The 17588-nt window shown below is 66.9% G+C and overlaps 6 protein-coding genes across 6 annotated transcripts; 2 read left to right on the forward strand and 4 right to left on the reverse strand.

The window, feature by feature from the left end:
* Positions 1-3826: 3826 nt before the first annotated feature.
* RHOBADRAFT_16994 (uncharacterized protein) lies at positions 3827-4620 on the forward strand (the record flags this gene model as incomplete). Its single annotated transcript, XM_018412349.1, has 5 exons — positions 3827-3963; positions 4028-4101; positions 4157-4233; positions 4293-4339; positions 4431-4620. Coding segments are annotated over 5 exons (525 nt in total), but the record flags the coding sequence as incomplete, so codon positions are not given.
* Positions 4621-5186: 566 nt separating this feature from the next.
* On the forward strand, positions 5187-6917 carry RHOBADRAFT_29108 (uncharacterized protein). The gene is made up of 10 exons (XM_018412851.1): positions 5187-5230; positions 5341-5467; positions 5533-5725; positions 5834-5879; positions 5976-6004; positions 6078-6185; positions 6254-6409; positions 6489-6506; positions 6595-6727; positions 6803-6917. Exons 2-10 carry the CDS (start codon positions 5393-5395, stop codon positions 6849-6851), a joined length of 807 nt encoding a protein of 268 aa, XP_018269438.1. The 5' UTR covers positions 5187-5230; positions 5341-5392; the 3' UTR covers positions 6852-6917.
* Positions 6918-7060: 143 nt separating this feature from the next.
* RHOBADRAFT_55142 (uncharacterized protein) lies at positions 7061-9917 on the reverse strand (the record flags this gene model as incomplete). Its single annotated transcript, XM_018417688.1, has 8 exons — positions 7061-7581; positions 7653-8612; positions 8672-8753; positions 8850-8938; positions 9000-9208; positions 9270-9584; positions 9651-9728; positions 9799-9917. The coding sequence occupies 8 exons, from the start codon at positions 9915-9917 to the stop codon at positions 7154-7156; spliced, it is 2280 nt and encodes a 759-aa protein (XP_018269439.1). The 3' UTR covers positions 7061-7153.
* A 406-nt stretch (positions 9918-10323) lies between these two features.
* RHOBADRAFT_45968 (uncharacterized protein) lies at positions 10324-14017 on the reverse strand (the record flags this gene model as incomplete). The annotated part of the gene is made up of 11 exons (XM_018414695.1): positions 10324-10369; positions 10491-10621; positions 10727-10738; positions 10809-11071; positions 11153-11411; positions 11486-11758; positions 11827-11878; positions 11957-11993; positions 12064-12106; positions 12192-12425; positions 12494-14017. 11 exons carry the CDS (start codon positions 14015-14017, stop codon positions 10324-10326), a joined length of 2874 nt encoding a protein of 957 aa, XP_018269440.1.
* Positions 14018-14599: 582 nt separating this feature from the next.
* Positions 14600-15286, reverse strand: RHOBADRAFT_45969 (uncharacterized protein; the record flags this gene model as incomplete). The annotated part of the gene is made up of 4 exons (XM_018414696.1): positions 14600-14681; positions 14765-14812; positions 14896-15167; positions 15233-15286. The coding sequence occupies 4 exons, from the start codon at positions 15284-15286 to the stop codon at positions 14600-14602; spliced, it is 456 nt and encodes a 151-aa protein (XP_018269441.1).
* A 346-nt stretch (positions 15287-15632) lies between these two features.
* On the reverse strand, positions 15633-17296 carry RHOBADRAFT_55143 (glycoside hydrolase family 26 protein; the record flags this gene model as incomplete). The annotated part of the gene is made up of 4 exons (XM_018417689.1): positions 15633-15876; positions 15956-16158; positions 16238-16627; positions 16733-17296. The coding sequence occupies 4 exons, from the start codon at positions 17294-17296 to the stop codon at positions 15633-15635; spliced, it is 1401 nt and encodes a 466-aa protein (XP_018269442.1).
* Positions 17297-17588: the final 292 nt, after the last annotated feature.

The raw sequence follows: 17588 nt of genomic DNA on the forward strand, positions 1-17588 counted from the left end.
TCGTCCTCGTTCTCGCACCCGCAATCGCTCGTCTCGCCGCACTCGTCCGCCTACCCTCAGCAGCAGCAGCAGCACCCGCAGCACCCGCAGCACCCGGAGCACCAGCAGCAGCACGCCTACGTCACCTACCTCACGAGCCCGAGCGCTCACCTCCCGCCGACCTCGACCATCCCCCCTCACGTCACGCTCGGCGGCTACTCGGGCGACGGCGGCCTCGTCGGCGCGGCGAGCACGGGCGACTCGCCGACGTCGCCGACGTTCCCGATCGACGCCTCGACGCCCTACATCCCGCCCGACCCGACGGCGCCGACCCCTCCCTGCGTCCTCGTCGCGGCGGCCAACCGCGACAAGCTCGGGCCGATCGACCTGACGGGCCACTCGCGCACCGACGACGTGTCGGCCCGCCGGCCCTCGACGGCGCAGAGCTCGCGCCGCGCCGTCGACCTCGTGTACGAGTGCCAGAACTGCCGCCGCAAGATCGGGCGCCTCACGCTCCGCGGCGGCTCTGTCGACAAGGCCGCCGGCGACAACCCGTCCAAGTACCTCGGCGTATTCTACTGCACCCAGTGCGTCGCACCGCCGCCAAGCTCGGCCAACGGCCTGCGGCCCGACGGCCTCAACGGCGGCACGATGGCGTACGCGACCGAGGCGACGTACCACGACACGTTGTCGGCCGCCGTCGACCGCTTCCAGGGCATCGACCCCAAGCTCGGCGACTCGAGGCCGCCGCCAGCGCCGCCGGGCAAGGTGCGCTCGGGCTTCACGGCGCAGTCGCAGCTCGCCGGGTCGAGCACGGGCATGGGCGGCGTCGGCGGCGGCGGCGGTGGGGGAGGAGGTGGGTCGCAGGGGAGCAAGAAGCGGCGGGCGAGCGTCGTCGAGGAGAGCGAGGGCCTGCTCGCGTGCGACGTGTGCCGGCGGGACCTCGCGACCGGGTCGCTCCAGCTCGCCGCGACGGGCGAGCCCGTCGGCGCGACGATCGAGGTCCTGTGCGCCCACTGCGAGTCGCGGTACACGCGGTGCTCGGACTGCGGCGGCGGTGGAGGGTCCAAGGGGTGCGTCCCCTTCTCTCTCTCTCTCTACTCTCTCGCCCCTCGTCAGGCGCGCAGACACTAACGTCTTCTCATCGCGCGCAGCGTCGGTCGATGGAGGTGCACGCAGCTCTTCCCGCCAGGGCGCAGGACGTGCATGCTGCTGCACACGCGCGTCGGGACCGTCAACGAGATGGACTAGTGCGTCCTCGGCCCTCTCTCTCTCTCCCTCGTCCTCACTCCCTCCCTCGCCGACCTGTTCCTGACTTTCTCTCTCTCTCTCTCCTCGTGCGCCTCCTGCAGCGACGTGTGGCCTATATCGACGATCCCCAACGCCAAAAGACCCGAGCTCATCGACCTCTGCAAGGACCTGTACTACACGAACCTGCTCGGCACGCTCGGCGTCCCCGACATGCTCGAGTCGGTGTGCCCGATCGCGCGCAGCTTCACCGAGGTCGAGAAGCTGTGCGTCGACTCGTGGACGACGTACGAGCCGTTCATGATCGACGACGTCGAGCCGACGAACCAGTCTCGCCGGTGCGTCCCTCTCGTTCCCCTTTCTCCTCCCCTCTCGTTCGTCGCCGAGCCCTTTCCTGACATCCCTCTCGCCCACAGCTACATCGCGCTGCGCTGGGTGCGCCCGTCGTCGCGCAAGAAGCGCAACAAGAAGGGCTCGAGCGGCAACACGGCCGAGGTCGGCGCCCAGTCGAGCCCCGAGGAGAACAAGATGCCGTTACCGGCCAGCCCGCTTTTCGACGGCTCGAAAGGCGACGTCCCGCTCATCCGCGAGGGCAAGGTCTTGACGGGCTTCATCCTCGCCGAGCTCGACGTGCGTCCCTACCTCTCTCTCTCCTTCCCACTCTCGCCCCGTCACGCCGGCCCCTGACCTCGCTCTTGTGCCGCCCTGCAGCTCAACGTCGGCAACCTGCACGTCGCCATCACGCTCCCGACCGGCGCCGGCGAGTCGTACGACGCGTCGACTCGGCTCTTGCAGACGCTCGTCGCGCGCGTCCACGAGGACCTTGCCGCGACCAACGCGCACCGCACCGCCATGCAGCTGCCGAGGTATCCGCCCTTGACGACCGCCTGGACGATGCGTGCGTCCTCCTCTTCCTTTTTCCGATCGCGAGAGCGAGCCTGACCCCTGCCACCCTCGAGCAGACATGACCAAGCGCGACAGCCGCATCATGAGCCGCCTCGAAACTCGGCGAGGCTTCATCCCTCTCGAAGACTGTGCGTCAACCCTTCCCTCGTCGTCACGGTTGCGCGGTACCTGACGAGCTGCCCCCATTCGTCGCAGTCCTCGTCAAGTTCCCCGAGTCGGACCCGAAGCACTTCCCGCCTCAGCGGCCCGCCTACCTGCCGCCCGAGTGTGCGTCCCCTGCTCTCTCCTGCATCGAAGAGGCGCCCACCTAACCCTGTCCTCCTCACCCTCGCGCAGTCCTGCGCGGCTGGCAGGTCTACGCCAAGCGCCTCACGGCCGACGACCTCCCTCCCTCCAACTCGGGCTCATTCTCGTCCACCTCGTCGTCGGGTCAGCCGAGCATCGGCAGCTCGACGTCGAGCTTTGCGCGACTGCCCGTCGGCGGTCGTCGGGCCTCGATGCGCTGAGCGGGGCGCCCACTTTCCTCGACCTCCTCTCCCCCTCCTGCTCTTGCGTTCCCCGCGCCCTCGAGCCGTCGGCGTCACGGTCGAGCGCAACACGAGGGCGTTGTACTACTTGCGTCCTCCCTCTTTCTCTCTCTCCCGCCTCTATGTTTTTGTTCGGGTCGAATCCGTCCTCGTTTGGCGTACCCCCTCAGCCTCTCTCTCTCTCTCCCTCCTGCATCGCCGTCTGTTTGCGCGATTGCCTAAGACCCTTGTCACTGTAGCGCCTCCTGCGAGAATGAGCTTTTTGCGCTGTCGGCATCGTGCGAGAGCTCGTCGCCAAGTTGCCCTCGAACAGCGGAACTCTCCGAACCGAGAGCCTCGATAACGCTAGCCTGAAGCCGAGAGTACATGCTTCGACGACAGCATTGCGCAAGATGAGCTGCTCGCGAGCGCTCGAGAGCCGCAGTGGCCGCGCCTCGGCTCGGCCTTCCCAAGTTGCCCTTCTCTCGCTTCTCGCGCTCGCTACTCTTGCTCTTCGACCGCACACTCGCCCGACACCCGCCCTGCTCAGCTGTAGGCACTCGAAGCTGCGGCTGCAACGATGCCTGACGGCGAGCTTTGCCGCGCACGAGTCCACTCACTCGCTTCCTCGTCCGCTCGTTCCCCTTCGCATCGTCGGCCTGCCCACCCAGCTCATGGGCGGCGGCGCGACTCGATTGTATGCGCTCGCTGTTCAAAGCTTAGTGAGCGACCTCGTCATCAACTTCCTTTTCGAGGGCGAGAAGCCGGACTTTGTGTGGGGGGTCCGACCGCGCCGAAGCAGGCGGCCACGCACCTCCACCTCTCACCTGTCGCCCTCTCCTGCTCTCACGACCAGCTCACACGCACCGGCACACTCGTCACTGTACGTACCCGGTCCACTCGAGCTGTCGTCGAGCCTGCAGACGCGCCCCGGCGGCGTCCTTCTGCCGCTCGCCGATCTCGGACACCCAGATTGACCCTCCCTCGTTCTCGCAGCTTCTTCCACTCGCACACTCGACACACAGCTTGCGCATCATGGCCCAGTTCACCCTCTACAGTCACGTTGGCGGCCGTGAGTCCCACCTTCTCCTCCTCGTCCCCCCGTCTGCGTCGGCCTCGCGCGCTCGACTGCGCTGCAGCGCATCTCGAGCGGCACGAGGACACTCGCTGACACTCAAGAATTCCCTGCAGCGAACGGCCACACCGTCGCGTTCGTCCTCAAGGCGCTCGGCCTCTCCTACGAGACCAAGTGGCTCGACTTCTCCAAGGGCGAGCAGAAGAGCGCTGAGTTCCTCGCTCTCTGCGAGAACGGAAGGATACCCTTGTACGTCCCTCGCGAGCCTAGACGACGAGAGCGGAGCTCGTGAGCTGACCCGAGACGTCCACAGGCTCGTCGACCACGAGAACAAGGACTTCAAGGTCTGGGAGTCCAAGGCGTGCATGCTTTACCTCGTTGCCAAGTGTTCGTCCTCGACACGCTCTCCAGGAACGTACACTGACCCACCTCGAACGTGCAGACGACAAGGACAACACGCTCGGCGTCGGTTCGTCGCCGGAGGAGCAGGCACTCCTTTCGCAGTGGCTGTTTTTCCAGGTGCATCCTCTCTCTTGCGTCTCTCGATGGAAAGCTGTAGCTGACATTCAAGCGTGCAGGCGTCGGGCCAGGGCCCGTACTTTGGCCAGGCCGCTCACTTCAAGATGTGCGCTTCTCTCTTTCGACCAGCCGACTTTCGCTCGAAACGACCCGAGACTCACTTCTTCCTCCCCCTCCTTCGATCGATCCACGCGCAGGTTCGCGCCGGAGAAGATCCCTTACGGCATCGAGCGCTACTCGAAGGAGGTCGAGCGCGTCTTTGGCGTCCTCGAGTCGGTCCTCTCGAAGCAGGAGTACCTCTGCTCGAACAAGCTCACGATCGCCGACCTCTCTTTCGTCACCTGGTACGTCGAGCTTTCGCCAGGCGTCCTGCGCGACCGATCCTGACCCTTGCGTGCGCCCGCAGGACCAACTTTGGCCTCCACGCTCTCCTGCCCGAGGGCGTCAACGGCCCGGAGAAGTTCCCGGCCGTCAACGCCTGGCACACCAAGCTCACGGCACTGCCGTACGTCGCCGAGGTGCTCAAGGAGCGCGAGGAGCTCATGAAGCAGCAGTAGATGCGCAAGCGAGGAGCGTTCGAGCCCTCGTGCAAAGAGAAGTGAAACGGTCTCGCTCCGGCGCCAGGCGCCTCCCGGCGAGTGAGAGAGGCCTGCTTGTACAGTGCGAGCAGCGAGCGTGCCGGTAGCGACTGCTGGCGAGCGAGCGAGCGAGCCACCGTTTCCCGCCCGACGTACTCGGCCTGCCGTGCCATTTTCCGAGCTCTCGCAACCTCGCTCGTACGGGCGGTGTGAGGGCTCCATCCTGCTCGTGATAGCGTAGGAGTCCAATGATAGAGAGCGCAAGGCAATAGGGAGCGAGGGCGGCGCAGTCGAGCTGAGTGAGGGACTTCGGCAGGCGCGGCCGCCGAGCCGGAGAGGAGGAGAGCTCCCTCTCCGCCCCCTCGCTCTCTCTCCACCGCTCTCGCTACTCTACCGCGCATAGTCACGCTTCTCAACGGGTGCGTCCGACCCCCCACCTGCACTCAAGAGCGGCACTGACCGTTCCTCCCTCCCCTCCCCTCCTCCCCACCTCTCTCATCTGCCGATCGACTCTACGCCGCGACCACAGTCCGAGCAGCTTCGCGAGCACCCCCAGCACCGCCACCCCCACCATACACATCATGTCGGAGCAGCTCTTCTCGGTCAAGGGCAAGGTGGTCGTCGTCACCGGCGGCGGCAAGGGCGTCGGTTGGGGAGTGCGTCCTCTCAAGCCCAATCGACTCGCAGTACGGGCGGTGACTGACCTATGCGCCTCCGACAGATCACCAACGGCTACCTCAAGGGTGGAGCGTCTCGCGTTTACATCGCGTCGCGCGACGAGAAGGCGCTCAAGCAGTCGGCCGACGAGTTCAACAAGCAGGGCTACGAGGGCAAGTGCATCCCGCTCGTCGCCAACCTGGCCACGTTCGAGGGCGTCACCAAGCTCGCTGAGGAGCTCGAGAAGAGGGAGAAGCGTGCGTCCAACTCTCCCTTTCCGTTCCTGCCTGGCTCCTATTCGCGAGCGCCGGGGCGCAGGCGGAGCTTCAAACCAGTGCAATACTCATCTGTCGATCTTCCTGCAGACATCAACGTTCTCGTCAACAACTCGGGCAACAACTGGGGCGCGCCGTGAGTCTGCGCTCGCCCCTCGTTCGACTAGCCCGGGAACCGTCCTCGAGCATGTCGGCGTCTTCTCGAGCAAGTACTTACTGCCTCGTCATGCAGCTACGACGAGTTCCCCGACGCCGCATGGGGTGAGCCTCGCTTCTCGCTCTCTCGCGCGGCAGAACGAGCTCGTCATTGACCATCTTCGCCTCCGTCCCGCAGACCGTGTCCTCACGCTCAACGTCCAGCGTGTCTTCACCCTCACCCAGAAGCTCACCCCGCTCCTCGAGAAGAGTCGCGGCAGCGCCGAGGGCCCCTGGGCTGACCCGGGTGCGTCCCTCTTTCCCTCTCGTCCTCGCCCTCGAGAGCCGCACTGACCCCTTCCTCTCGCCACACAGCCCGCGTCATCATGATCGGCTCGGTCGACGGTGTCCGTGTCCCCTCGCTCGAGACGTTCTCGTACTCGGCGTCCAAGGCGGCCCTGCACCAGCTCACGCGCGTCCTCGCGTTCCACCTCGGCAAGCGCGGCATCACGGTCAACGCGCTCGCATGCGGTGCGTCGCCGTGGTCCTCTCTCGCTCTCAGACTGTCACGAACGAGAACCTGACGAACTCGTCGAGCGCCCTCCTGCAGGTCCTTTCGAGTCCAAGAGTGCGTCCTCCTTCCCTCTCTCCAGACGGGCCTCCTCGTCGCCCTCACTGACTCTCGTCCCCTCTCCCTCCTATTCTCGCTCTCGCAGTGATGGCTGCGACGCTCGCTGCCGCCAAGGACAGCATCGTCGAGGGCGTGCCCCTCGCCCGCATCGGCGAGCCGGACGACGTCGGCGGCACGTGCGTCTTCCTCAGCTCCAAGGCCGGCAGCTACATCAACGGGTGCGCCTCTGTCCCCTCTCTCGAGTCGTCGACCCGACTGGACGAGCAGCACGTCCTGACTCGCCCTTCCCGCAGCGCGATCATCCCTCTCGACGGTGGGTCGCTCGTCGTCGCGAAGCTGTAGAGCGAGCATTTCTTGGTCCAGGTCTCTCTGTCGAGCGATGTCAATGCCGTGCCTTTCTTTGTCTTCTCTCTGCAAGGTCACGAGAGCGGTCAGAGAGAATGCGAGAGCTGCGTCCCCCGCACCGTCGGCCAGCAGTGCTCCTCACTCGGTCGCTAAGGCTCTCGAGACGGTTCTCGGCCTCGCTGCTCTCCTTTCCGAGAACACACGGCGAGGCTCGAGCGTCGCAAATACAGACATGCTCGACAACAGAGGACGAGAGAGAGAAAGAAAGAAAGAGAAAGAGAGAGTCTACGCTGCGAGAATCACCAAACGACCGCCTCCTCGCTATGCATGAGCCGGCACGCTTCCCACCGACCGAGACGCGAGCGCACCGCCTCCCTCGTCGCGTCGCACAGCGCCGCCGGGCCGCACGAGACGACGAGCAGCTCGTCCGGGTCGTCCTCGTCCTGCGGGGCCAGTGCGTCGACGTGGGCGCCGATGTCGGGGCGGCGACCGTCGTCGTGGACGATGAGCCGCAAGAAAGAGGAGGGTAGGTCGAGCGAGTCGAGGGAGGCGAGTGGGGGCGAGGGGCAGGAAGAGGTGGAGGTGACGTAGATGTGCAAGTGGACGAAAGACGATGGCAAGTGCGGGTCCCGGCGAGTCGAGTCGAGACGGCGTTGTCGGAAAGAGGGAGACGCGTAGAATAGGCGGTACAAGCGGTAAAGGTACGGCACGAGGAGCGCCACCGTGTCTGCGGGCGCAAGAGAGGGAAGGAAAGTCAGGCTCGAACTCGAGATCTCGAGAGGCGAAAGCTGGACGCACTCGACTCGCGCACTGACCACACGACGGTCACCCTCTCGCAGACCGTCTCGCCGCTCTGTTGCAGGACCTTGAGCCCGAGGTCGGCGAGCTGGCTCGTGACCATGGCGACGCCGGTCCCGCCGGCGACGAACAGGGCCTGCCGCGCCGTTGCGCACGGGTGCGACGAGTTGGCGGCGCCGTAGGGCCCCTCGACGACGATGCGGAGCGGAGCTCGACGGCGAGAGGGCTCGGGGAGGGCGACATCGTCGTCGGGCTCGGCGAGCACAAGTGGTTCGTCGTCGGCCGACGACGGGATGGCCGACAGCGGGAGGGACAGCGAGTCGACGAGCGACTGCGTGAAGCCCGAGTAGCGCTTGACGAGGAGCTCGAAGCCCTCGGGCGACGCCTGCTCGTCGAACGGGTCCGAGCGCGGCAAGGCGACGGGCGCGTCCACCCGGGCCCGACCGGCGGCGAGCGACAGGGTGTCGAGCCGAGTCGACTTGCCCTGCATCGACCCGCTCGCACAGCTGCTCGGCGTCGACGGGCCGCTGTCGTCGTCGAGGTCGTCGTCGAGGTGCTCGGGGACGCCGAGAGGCCAGGCGATCGAGAACGGGTGGCTTTCCCACAGGCGGTGGCCGGCCGAGAAGCACGACACGTAGACGAACGACCCGGGCCCGCCTCGTGACGACGACCAAGGCGACTTGGGCTGAATGCGGAGGCGCACAAAGTCGGTCGAGCCGCCCAGGAGGAGGCCTTCTGCCGCGACAGGTTCTCGCGACGAGGCAGTCGGCCGTCGAGTGCGACGCACAGCCCGGCCGAGGCCCGTGTTGTACCACAGGACGAGAGCTCGCCGTGCGCCGCGGTCGAAGCCCCACAGGGCGAGCGCGAGGTAGCACGGCTGAAGGTGGCTCGCGCCCCGTGCGCCGAGGAGGAAGACGTGGAAGAAGGCGCCGACGAGCCACATGATGGCGGCAATGATATCTGTGTGTGTCAAAGAGTCAGTGGCGGCTCTGCTGGGGAAGCAGGAGGCGAGGACGAACGCATGATCAAAAAGAACTCGTAAGCGCGCTGTCGGACGCGCCGCACGGCGCCGAAGCAGAGGACCCAGCCGCCGATGAAGGCCTGTACGACCGGAAAGAGCTCGTCAGTGTGTGTCTGTGGGCTAGGCGAGAAGAGATGTCGAGATGCGGGAGGACGCAAAGAAGAAGGAGAACGTACGAGCCAACCGAGGACGAGGTACTTGCGCTCGACGAGGGCCCAGACCGACCAGTCGTGCGCCTCGAGGTGAATGTACGAGTAGCCGAGGACTGTAGAAGGGACGAGATTTAGTCCTGGCTCCGAGCGATGCAAGAGAAGGTCGGGACGGACCGTGCATCGCCGCGTTGGCGTACGTCACCCTCGCGATCCACCGGTGAAACAGCTGCAGCGAGCCAAAGTCGACGCCTGCCGTCCACGTGATGGGCGAGTTGCGGGCGGCGAGCAAGAAGACGAGCGGCGTCGAGCCAAGGGCGAGGACCCCGGTCCGATCCGACGCGTGACGGATAAATGGCGCGAGGTGGCCGTCCTTCTCCGAGTAGCTGCGCAACGACTTGGGCAGGCATGGAGAACGGGGTGTGCGAGAGAAAGACGACGACGCACAAGCCGTTCGGGATCGGGATGTCGTAGCCGGAGAAGACGACGACGATGTTGGCGACGACGTACGCCGCGACGAGGACGGCCTGCGGCCGCAGCGGAACTTGTACCGTCGTCCACGCGCTCCAGCTTGATTTCGACAGGACCGGACGGGCAGCGAGAGCCGTCGAGCCGGCCAAAGGAGCGAGCGAGTAGTGCTTGACGAACGAGGTGTGCGCTCGTCGAAGCGGTCGCGGGAGCTGACGGATGCTGGCGGGCGTGATGAGGCGCCTGGCGAGGCCGACGAGCGCGACTGCTGCGACGCATTTCCACAGGAACGTACTGCAGGAGGAAGGCCAGGGTCAGTTGTGGCCTCGACGAGGCGCGAGAAGAGGAGGGTCGACGCACTTTGCCCACCGCGCCGTGCTGAAGCTGTTCCACAGGAAGGCGATGTACGACTGGACCATAAGGGCGTTGTGCTCGGGACTGCAGGGTGGTCGAGAGGTCAGCGCCCGCTGGGGCCGAGGCCGGAGAGGGAGGAGGAGGTGGGACGCACTCTGGACCGCTCGCGAGCGCCCGCAGGAAGCGCTCGTTGACATGCCAGCTTGCAGGCAGTGCGAGAGCCTCCTCGACGGTGCTTGGCCACGGCTCGGGGCGTGCTGGCCCCAGCGGCATGCTCACCGAGCGTGAGGAGCGAGCGACCGAGGTGGTGGACCGAGTCGAACGTCGTGTGCTGGTGGGCGGTCGGCGAGCGAGGAGCGCAGCGTCGCTCGAGCCGGTCGAGTGCACGACAGCCGAGTGGTGACAGCGCAGGAGGGAGGAGCGAACAAGGGCGACTCGCTCCTCGTCGTCGCCACGATCTTATCCGCCGCGCCTTGATCGGGTCTCTCCTTTTCTCACACGAGCGAACGAGGCGCGAAGAGTAAGAGCTACAGCAGTGTTGCAACACGCCCCAATGCGTCCTCCATGCTCGAGTACATACAACAAAGACAAGTCCATTCCCGCACGCCCGGCTCATCCCGGGAACCGTTCGGAGCGAGAGGGGAAGAGCGAGGCGAGGGGCTCGAGCTGCTCGAGAGCTTCACCCTAGGGACCACTCTGAGCTAAGCTGGTCGAAGCTCGTGAACCTGCGGAACGCGAGAGAGAGAGGAGGAGGGAGGGAGAGGGAGGAATCCGTGCGCGCGCACGTCAGCGAGCCCGTCGACGAGGAAGACGGGATCGAGAGAGAGGAGGAGAGTGTGGACGCACACGGTGGGCGAGGTGCAGTCGACCTTGACGTGCGACTTTTTGCTCATGAGGCCCATCACGTCCGGGTTGAACTTGGGGAAGATGGTGACGGTCGCGTTGGGCTTGGCCATCATGAACGACGCGAGCTTGCCCTGCAGAGGTAGAGGAGGCAGAGTTAGTGGGGCTGGGCTGGGCCGGGCGCTCTCGGCTCGACGAGGGCGACGACGAGGAGGAAAGAGGAAGAGAGGCAAGCTCACAAAGCCCGAGTCCTGCAGGAAAGGGTGCGAGTCAGTCTCGGAATCGGGCACGAGGGGAGCGAGAGAGAGAGGAGAGGCGCACCTGAGTCGCGACGAGCATGTCGGCCTTGGCGAGAATCCAGTCCTCGACCACGGCGTTCATCACGCCGTCGACGTGGCCGCTCTTCTGGTGCACGTGCTGCGGCACCATGTCGGTCGTGACGAGCTTGTTGCCGAGGACGCGCTGCGCGTCGTGCTTGAGGTGCGCGCTGTCGGTCACGAGGTAGAAGACGACGCGCTGGTCCTTGCGGGCGTACGTCTCGCCGAGCTCGCGCGCGCAGCGGAAGAAGGACACGTGGCGCTTGACTGCGGGAGCGTCGACGACGGTCAGGACGAGGGCCCCGACGAGGGACGACGCGAGAGATAGAGAGAGAGAGGGCGACGGACCCGTGTTGACCTTGTCGTACTCGGGGTCGCGCATGCTCTGGTCGCCTGTGCGGACGTGGATGCCGACCGAGAAGACGGTCGGGAGCGCGAGGACCGACGTGTACTGCGTGATGAGGTCGAGCGCAGGCGGCTTGGGCTTGAACAGGTACTGGCTGATGCACGCAAAGGCCGTCGTCGGCTCGAGGCCGAGCCGGTTGATGCTCTTCTGCAGGTGCTTGTACTTGAACGACCGGTAGATCATGCCGCGGTTCGTGTACATCTGCGCGTCGGGGAAGCAGAGTCAGGGATCGAGGCGAGAGAGGAGAGGTCGCGAGGGAGAGAGGGCGGGCGCACCTTGATCCAGGGCGACTGGTACGCCAAGTCGCGCCGCTCAAAGCCCGGCGTCGGCTTGCGCCCGAGCTTGGGGTTCCAGCTGACGGTGCCGAACGTCGCGTCGACGCTGAGGCGGTCAAAGTGGATGATGTCGAGGTCGGCAGCCGACGCGGCGAGGCGCTTCTGCCTGAGGACGGGGTGCCGGTCGGCCGTGAACGACGAGTGCGACCAGTTGACATGCGGCGAGTCAAATATGACGTCCAGGGGCACAGGTGATTGCCATTCGGCGAGAAACTGGCGGGCGAGGGCAGGTCAGAGACCGCGAACGAGGAGGTGGGAAGACGAGGGGCCCAGGGACGCACCGCTCGCTGCGTCATGAGGCCGAAGAAGAAGGCCGAGGTCATGCCGAGTAGTCTGTGTGTCGCGAGGAGGAGAGTCAGCGTGCGCGTTCGAGCGAGAGAGGAGGGAGGGAAGGGGAGGAAGGGGACGGACCGGTCGCCGAGGCCGCCGCAGTTGATGCCCTGCTCGCCTGCAAGTCGAGAGGGAGGAACGTCAGGACACGCTCGCCGAGCGACATCGAGAAAGGGGCGAGGGCGCACAGTGGTACGAGATGAACTTGGGGTCCCGCTTGCCCTCGAGCATCTGCAGGTCGAGGAGGACGAGGTCAGGACGGCGGCTCCTCGGCGACGACGACGACTACGGAAAGAGAGAGAAGAGAGGGGCGCACCTCGGCGTGCATCGTCTCGTACTTCTCGAGCCAGTTGGACCCCTGGCACTTGCCCGCGTGGCCCTCCTGCGACTCAACGACGAGCGCCGCCCACTTGTCGCGGCTGCCGCGGTCGAACGTCGGTACGTCGCCGAGCGGCGCAAGCTCGTGCGGCGCGCCGGCGCCGAGACCGACGCCGTGACCCACCGGGAGCTTGTGCAGGTGCTGGACCCAGTCGCGCAAGGTGCGCTCCTCCTGCAGGCGAGCGAGCGAGTCAGTGAGGCTAGGACGAGGGGGCAGAGGAACGAGGGAGTGGGACGCACGGGATCGAGCTTGTCGACAAAGCGCTGGAGCGAGGCGTCGGCCGGCGGCGCCTTCCACTCGAACGAGCGCCAGTCGTCCTCGTCCTCGGCGTACCGCTTCTTGCCCTGGGCGAACAGCTTGGCGAGCTGCTTGGCGGTCGGGACCTTGACCATGGCGTTGGTGAGCTCTGGGTCCTCGACCTCGGTCTGCGCCTCGAGGTCGTCGGCCGACAGGACAAAGTTGGCGCCGTACAGGTGGCGGCGAGGCGGGACGCCGGTCGGCAGGAGGCGCTTGTACCGCGACGCGTCCTTCTTCTTGCGGTCGGCCGCCTTCTTCCTCGCGGCAGTGACGGCCTTGTCGACGGCGGCCTGCGCCTTGGCCTCAGCCTCGGCGGGGACGGCGACGATGGCGTCGACGGCGGCCTTGTCGGCCTTGTGGTGCACCTTCATCGGTCGCGGCTTCTTGTGCTTGACCGACACCTTCTCCATCTCGAGCTGCTCGTTGAGCTCGACCTCGGCGCGCGCCGCCTCCTGCTCGGCCTGCTGCACCACCGCCTCGAGCCCGGCCTGCTCGTCCTCGGCCGCCTCGGCGCCGCCGCCGCGAGGAGCCGACGCCGGCTCGTTGCCCGCCGGCTCGGCGACGAACGGCAGCGCCGCGTCACCTGCGGGCGCAGCGTCGACGACCTTGGGGCGCGCAGGACCCGCCCGCTGCCCGGCCTTCTCCTCGACCTTGGCCGCCCGGTGCGGCCGGGGCCGCTTCTCCATCTCGGGCGCGCGCACGACCTCGCGCGGTCGCTTCTGCGCCTCGTCGCCTGCCCGTCGCGGCGCCGGCTCCTCGACCTTGGCCGCGAACGAGAACGCGCGGCCGTCGCCGCCGAGCACGGCGCTCCCTCGGGCTCGCCAGCGCTCGACCTGGTCGCGTGCGTGATCGACGCCCGTCGCGTGTAGGGCGACGACGAGGGCGGCGAGCATGAGGACGACGAGGGCGCGTCGAGGGGTGCAGGCGCGTCGGGAGGACGGGCCGTGGCGGGTCGAGGGGTGCGGGCGGAGGAGGGAGGGGGATCGGGGGACCTCGAGAGGCGGCGAGTCGAGGGCTGAGCGCGGGCGGAAGCGCTTGGGGACGAGGGAGGCGAGGAACGAGGGTCGGGAGGACGGGGTGCGGCGAGAAGAGGAGGACGAGGACGAGGGTGCGGCCGAGAAGGATTGGGGGAACGCCTTGACGCGCAGGAGGGACGGCGACAGGTCGGCGGACGACTCGTCGGACGAGTAGCCGTTGTGCGCGGCGGCGTGGTGTGCCGGCGAGCTGGCCAAGACGCGGATGCGAGGAGGTGACCGCGGGTGCTGGCGGTTCTCGCGCTCGCCGAACGAGGACGGGGTAGGGAAGACGCCGAGCACTGCGCCGCCTTGTCGAGGACGCGGTGCGCCCATGGCGTTGCTCAGGTCGGTGCTGCCGAGTCCGAGTCCGACCCTGCGCGGCGATCTGGTGCTGCCGCCGTCGGCGTCGAGCTTGACCCAGGGCGACGCGTTCATGGCGTGAGAGCTCATCTAGGAGCCTCGGTCGAGGTGTTTACGCGACGGCTCGGGGTGTACTCGGGGTGTGAGAAAGGGCGGGCCCGCGACGGGGAGATGAGGACGAGGCGAGGTGAGGCGATGCGGCGAGGCACTGTGGCGGGATGGTGCGGCGTGCCAGACGTGCAGCTGGGTCACTTGGCGCAGGGCAGCAAGTGCTCGCGGTGGCCTGCGTGGTGGGAGAGCGAGACGAAGCCTGTGCAAAGCGAGGGAGCGTCGAGACGCGTCTCCGCCGGGCGACCGATCTGCGCGCCCTTGCGGCCGTTGGCACTCTCTCAGGCCCACATGGCGAGGAGACGGGCACACTTCCGCCGCGACGCTCTCGCCCTCGACCGTTGAGAAAGGCACGCCGAGATAGAAATGGCACCAGTGTCCGTCCTCCTCGCTCCGGCCGGGGCGAGCATCCTCCACGCCTCGCTCCTCGTATGTACACTGCTCCTCGTGCCACGCTCGTCCACCGCGTCTAGCGACCCGCAGAGCGCGCCGAGCATCTAGAGAGGCTGGCCTCGGCGCCTCATCGTCCTCCTCCTCGCTCGCCTCGCCAACCGCGGCCGGCGCTCAGAGCAGACCCTTGCACCCGACGACGACGAGCGCGATGATGGCGCACACGACGAGGCCCGAGATGACGATCAGGGTGATGCTGCGCCGCGCGAGGAAAGGGGAGGAGGGAGAGAAGGTGAGCTGCTCGAACGGCCTCGACGAGGGAGGGAGACGCGGGCGCACCGTTTCCGCCGCAGCCGAGGGTCCTCCTTCTGCCCGATATAGCCCGTTCTGCGCGAGGAACGGAACAGTCAGGGTGTCGTCCTCCATCTCGACGCCGGCGAAGAGGAGGAGGAGGAGGAGGAGGGACGCACCCTCCCAAGTCAAGCGCCTCGTGCTTGGTGCCGCGCTCCCGCTTCTGCAGCACACTCGGATGCGCCGGCGGTCCCGCCGCAGCGCCCCCTGCCCCGTAGCGCCGCTCGCCCGCCTGCTGCGCCCCGCGCGAGCTCGGCGCGCCGCTCCCACCGCTGCCGAGCGCGACGCTGCTCCCTGCTGGCGACGAGTAGCCCGACGAGCCCGGTGTGGACCACTGCGTGACCGAGGGCGGCGGGCGCAGCGAGTCGTAGCTCTTTGTGCCGGCGGGAGCCTCGGCGTGAGCGGTTGTTGCTCGAAGAGAGAACGAGGGCGCGACGCGCAGGGAGGGGGACGCACCTCGGGGCTCTTGAGCTCTTGTGGCCGATAAGGTCGTGGCGCGTCGTAGGCCATGGCGCGAGGGGTGTAGCGAGGTGAGGAGGAGGACAAGGAGCGAGCGAGAGTCGCCGAGGTGATGAAGCCGGCTGGAGCGCGACTCTCTCTCTTTCTTGCTCGCGCGAGGTGCAAAAGGACGACATGCACAGTAGTAATGCAACGAGGGGCGATCTAGCTAGTGTCTGCGAGATGCGGGGCAGGAGGAGAGGGACAACATGGGAACCGACAAGTCTACGACGGCGTCGGGAACAGGCACGCCGTCGTTGGGGCAGGAAGGGATGCACAGGTATCGACGTCGACGGTGTGTCGACGCTGGGTCGGACGAGGAACGGCGGGCGGGACGAGGGAGGACGAGGGCGCGCCGCTAGACGACGACGGCGACGGCGGCGACCGCTCCTGCGACGAGTGCCGCGACGATCGCGACCGAGCCAGGCCGCAAGGCAGCTGCAGCGCCCGTGTATCCCTGCTCATATGCCGTTTGGTTGCCGAAGTTTTGGCGCAGCCACGCCTCGACCGTCGCGTTGTAGCCGTTGTCCGAGCCGACGAAGCGAAAGTCGGCCAAGACCTCGGCCGAGCTTCCGTTCGACTTCTTGAGGAAGTTGAAGATGCTGGCGCAAGGGGAAAAGGAGGGACATCTGGGTCAGTTACGAGGCTCGACGACGAGGAAAAGGGGACCGGGGGACGCACTTGACGAGCTTGAGGTTTGGGAAACGTTGCGCAGTCGCGTTGCCGGTCAACTGGGCGAGCCAGGTCGCCTTGACGGACAGCTCGTCGTCGCTGCGCTCGAGAGGCGGGCTCGCGAGCGAGGGCGCGAGGTTGGTGAGGTTGGGGAAAGGCTTGGTGATGTCGGTGTCGCCCTGCTGCGTGTAGAAGCGACTGCTTGGCGGGATCTGTGCGTCGGACAGGAAAGGAGTCAGCTCCGTCGAGGGGAGAAAGAGAGGACGGAAGAGGGGAGAGGAGGTGGCGCACCTCGTAGTAGTACGGCGCGCTCGTCTCGGCCACGATCGGCGAGTACGCCTGGGTGAGGCCGAGCGGGTTGTCGGACGACGACGAGGACGAGGGCGACACGAGGTCGTAAAACTTCTGGAACGAGTTGCGGAACTCGTTGTCGGGCGGGACCTGGTTGATCGAGCGCTGCGGGCCGAACGAGTACACGCTCAGGCCGACGACGTCGACGTACTCCTCGCCGGGCCAGTACGGCTCGTACGCCTGGACGTCGTCGTCGGCGACGTCGGGCATGACGTTTGGCGCCCAGACCATGAACGTCTCGTTGGTGACGGCGCGGATCGCGTTCGTGACGCTGCGCCACGTCGAGACGTAGTCGACAGGTTGCAGACCGTACTGCATCCAGCCGCCGTTCTGTAGCATCGAGGCGAGAAGGTCAGCTCGAGGTCCGCCAGCTCGAGCGTCGCCAGCTCGATCGCCCCCTGACTCGCCAAGCGACGAAAGAGAAAGGGGACGGACCATCTCGTAGCAGAACCGGAGGTAGACCGTGACGCCTTGGCGGTTGAGGCCGCGCATCTTCTGCGCGAGCGCGGTCGACAACTCCGGGGTCCACTCGTTCATGCGGCCGTTGAACAAGATTGCCGGGATGTACAGCTGCTTGACGTCGCCCTTGGCGGCGTCGAGGACCTCGGACAGGTGGTAGTCGACCTGGCGGAACGAGGTATCGTCGGGGCCGAATACGAGGTAGTCTCCCACGGCCGCCGGGGAACGGCCCAGGGCGCGAATGATGTCGGACGGCTCGTCGACGCCCCACTGCGGGAGGAAACCGACGTAGATGCCGTTCGAGTTCATCGCCGACGGGTCGAGGGCGGGCAGAGGGCGAACGGGCAGGCTCGACGAGGAGGGCGCCGCATGGACGACGGCGGCGGCGGCGGCGGCGAGGGCGGCGACCGAGAGGCTTGAGGGCGACAGGGTGGCGGCCGTGGCGACATGTGCGGCGAGGAGGACGACGGCTGAGAGGAAGTGGAGGGAGGAGGAGGCGGTGCCAGAGGCCGAGCGACGGGAGGACGACGAGGGGCGCATGTAGGACCGCGCGCTCGAGTCCGGCTCGTGCGTGAGGTGCGCCTTGAAGAGTGCAGAGCAGAAAGAGCGGTCGAAAGATGCTGTGGCCGAGCAGAGGAGGAGCTTGAGCAAGGGCGACTTGGCATCGAAGAGCGGGCTCGGCCTCCACACGAGCGTGGCCGGCGCGCGGCCGCCGTGAGCGCGCAGAGCTCCTCCCACCACACGCAGCGCGCCTCGCACATCGCTGGTACTGCGCGAGAGGTGGCTGGAGCGGACGCTCGACGCCGCGCTCGCGCCTCGCTGCCGGTCCGCC

Source organism: Rhodotorula graminis (genome assembly GCF_001329695.1).
Source record: "Rhodotorula graminis WP1 unplaced genomic scaffold RHOBAscaffold_11, whole genome shotgun sequence".
In the NCBI taxonomy this organism is placed as follows: domain Eukaryota; kingdom Fungi; phylum Basidiomycota; class Microbotryomycetes; order Sporidiobolales; family Sporidiobolaceae; genus Rhodotorula; species Rhodotorula graminis.

What these genes read in the sequence shown, in the direction of transcription:
- RHOBADRAFT_29108 (XM_018412851.1), top strand. Translation starts at nt 5,393, where the DNA reads ATGTCGGAGCAGCTCTTCTCGGTCAAGGGCAAGGTGGTCGTCGTCACC. An exon ending in GCAAGGGCGTCGGTTGGGGA is followed by an intron (nt 5,468 to 5,532) that starts GTGCGTCCTCTC and finishes CGCCTCCGACAG; the next exon opens with ATCACCAACGGCTACCTCAA. An exon ending in GTTCCCCGACGCCGCATGGG is followed by an intron (nt 6,005 to 6,077) that starts GTGAGCCTCGCT and finishes TCCGTCCCGCAG; the next exon opens with ACCGTGTCCTCACGCTCAAC.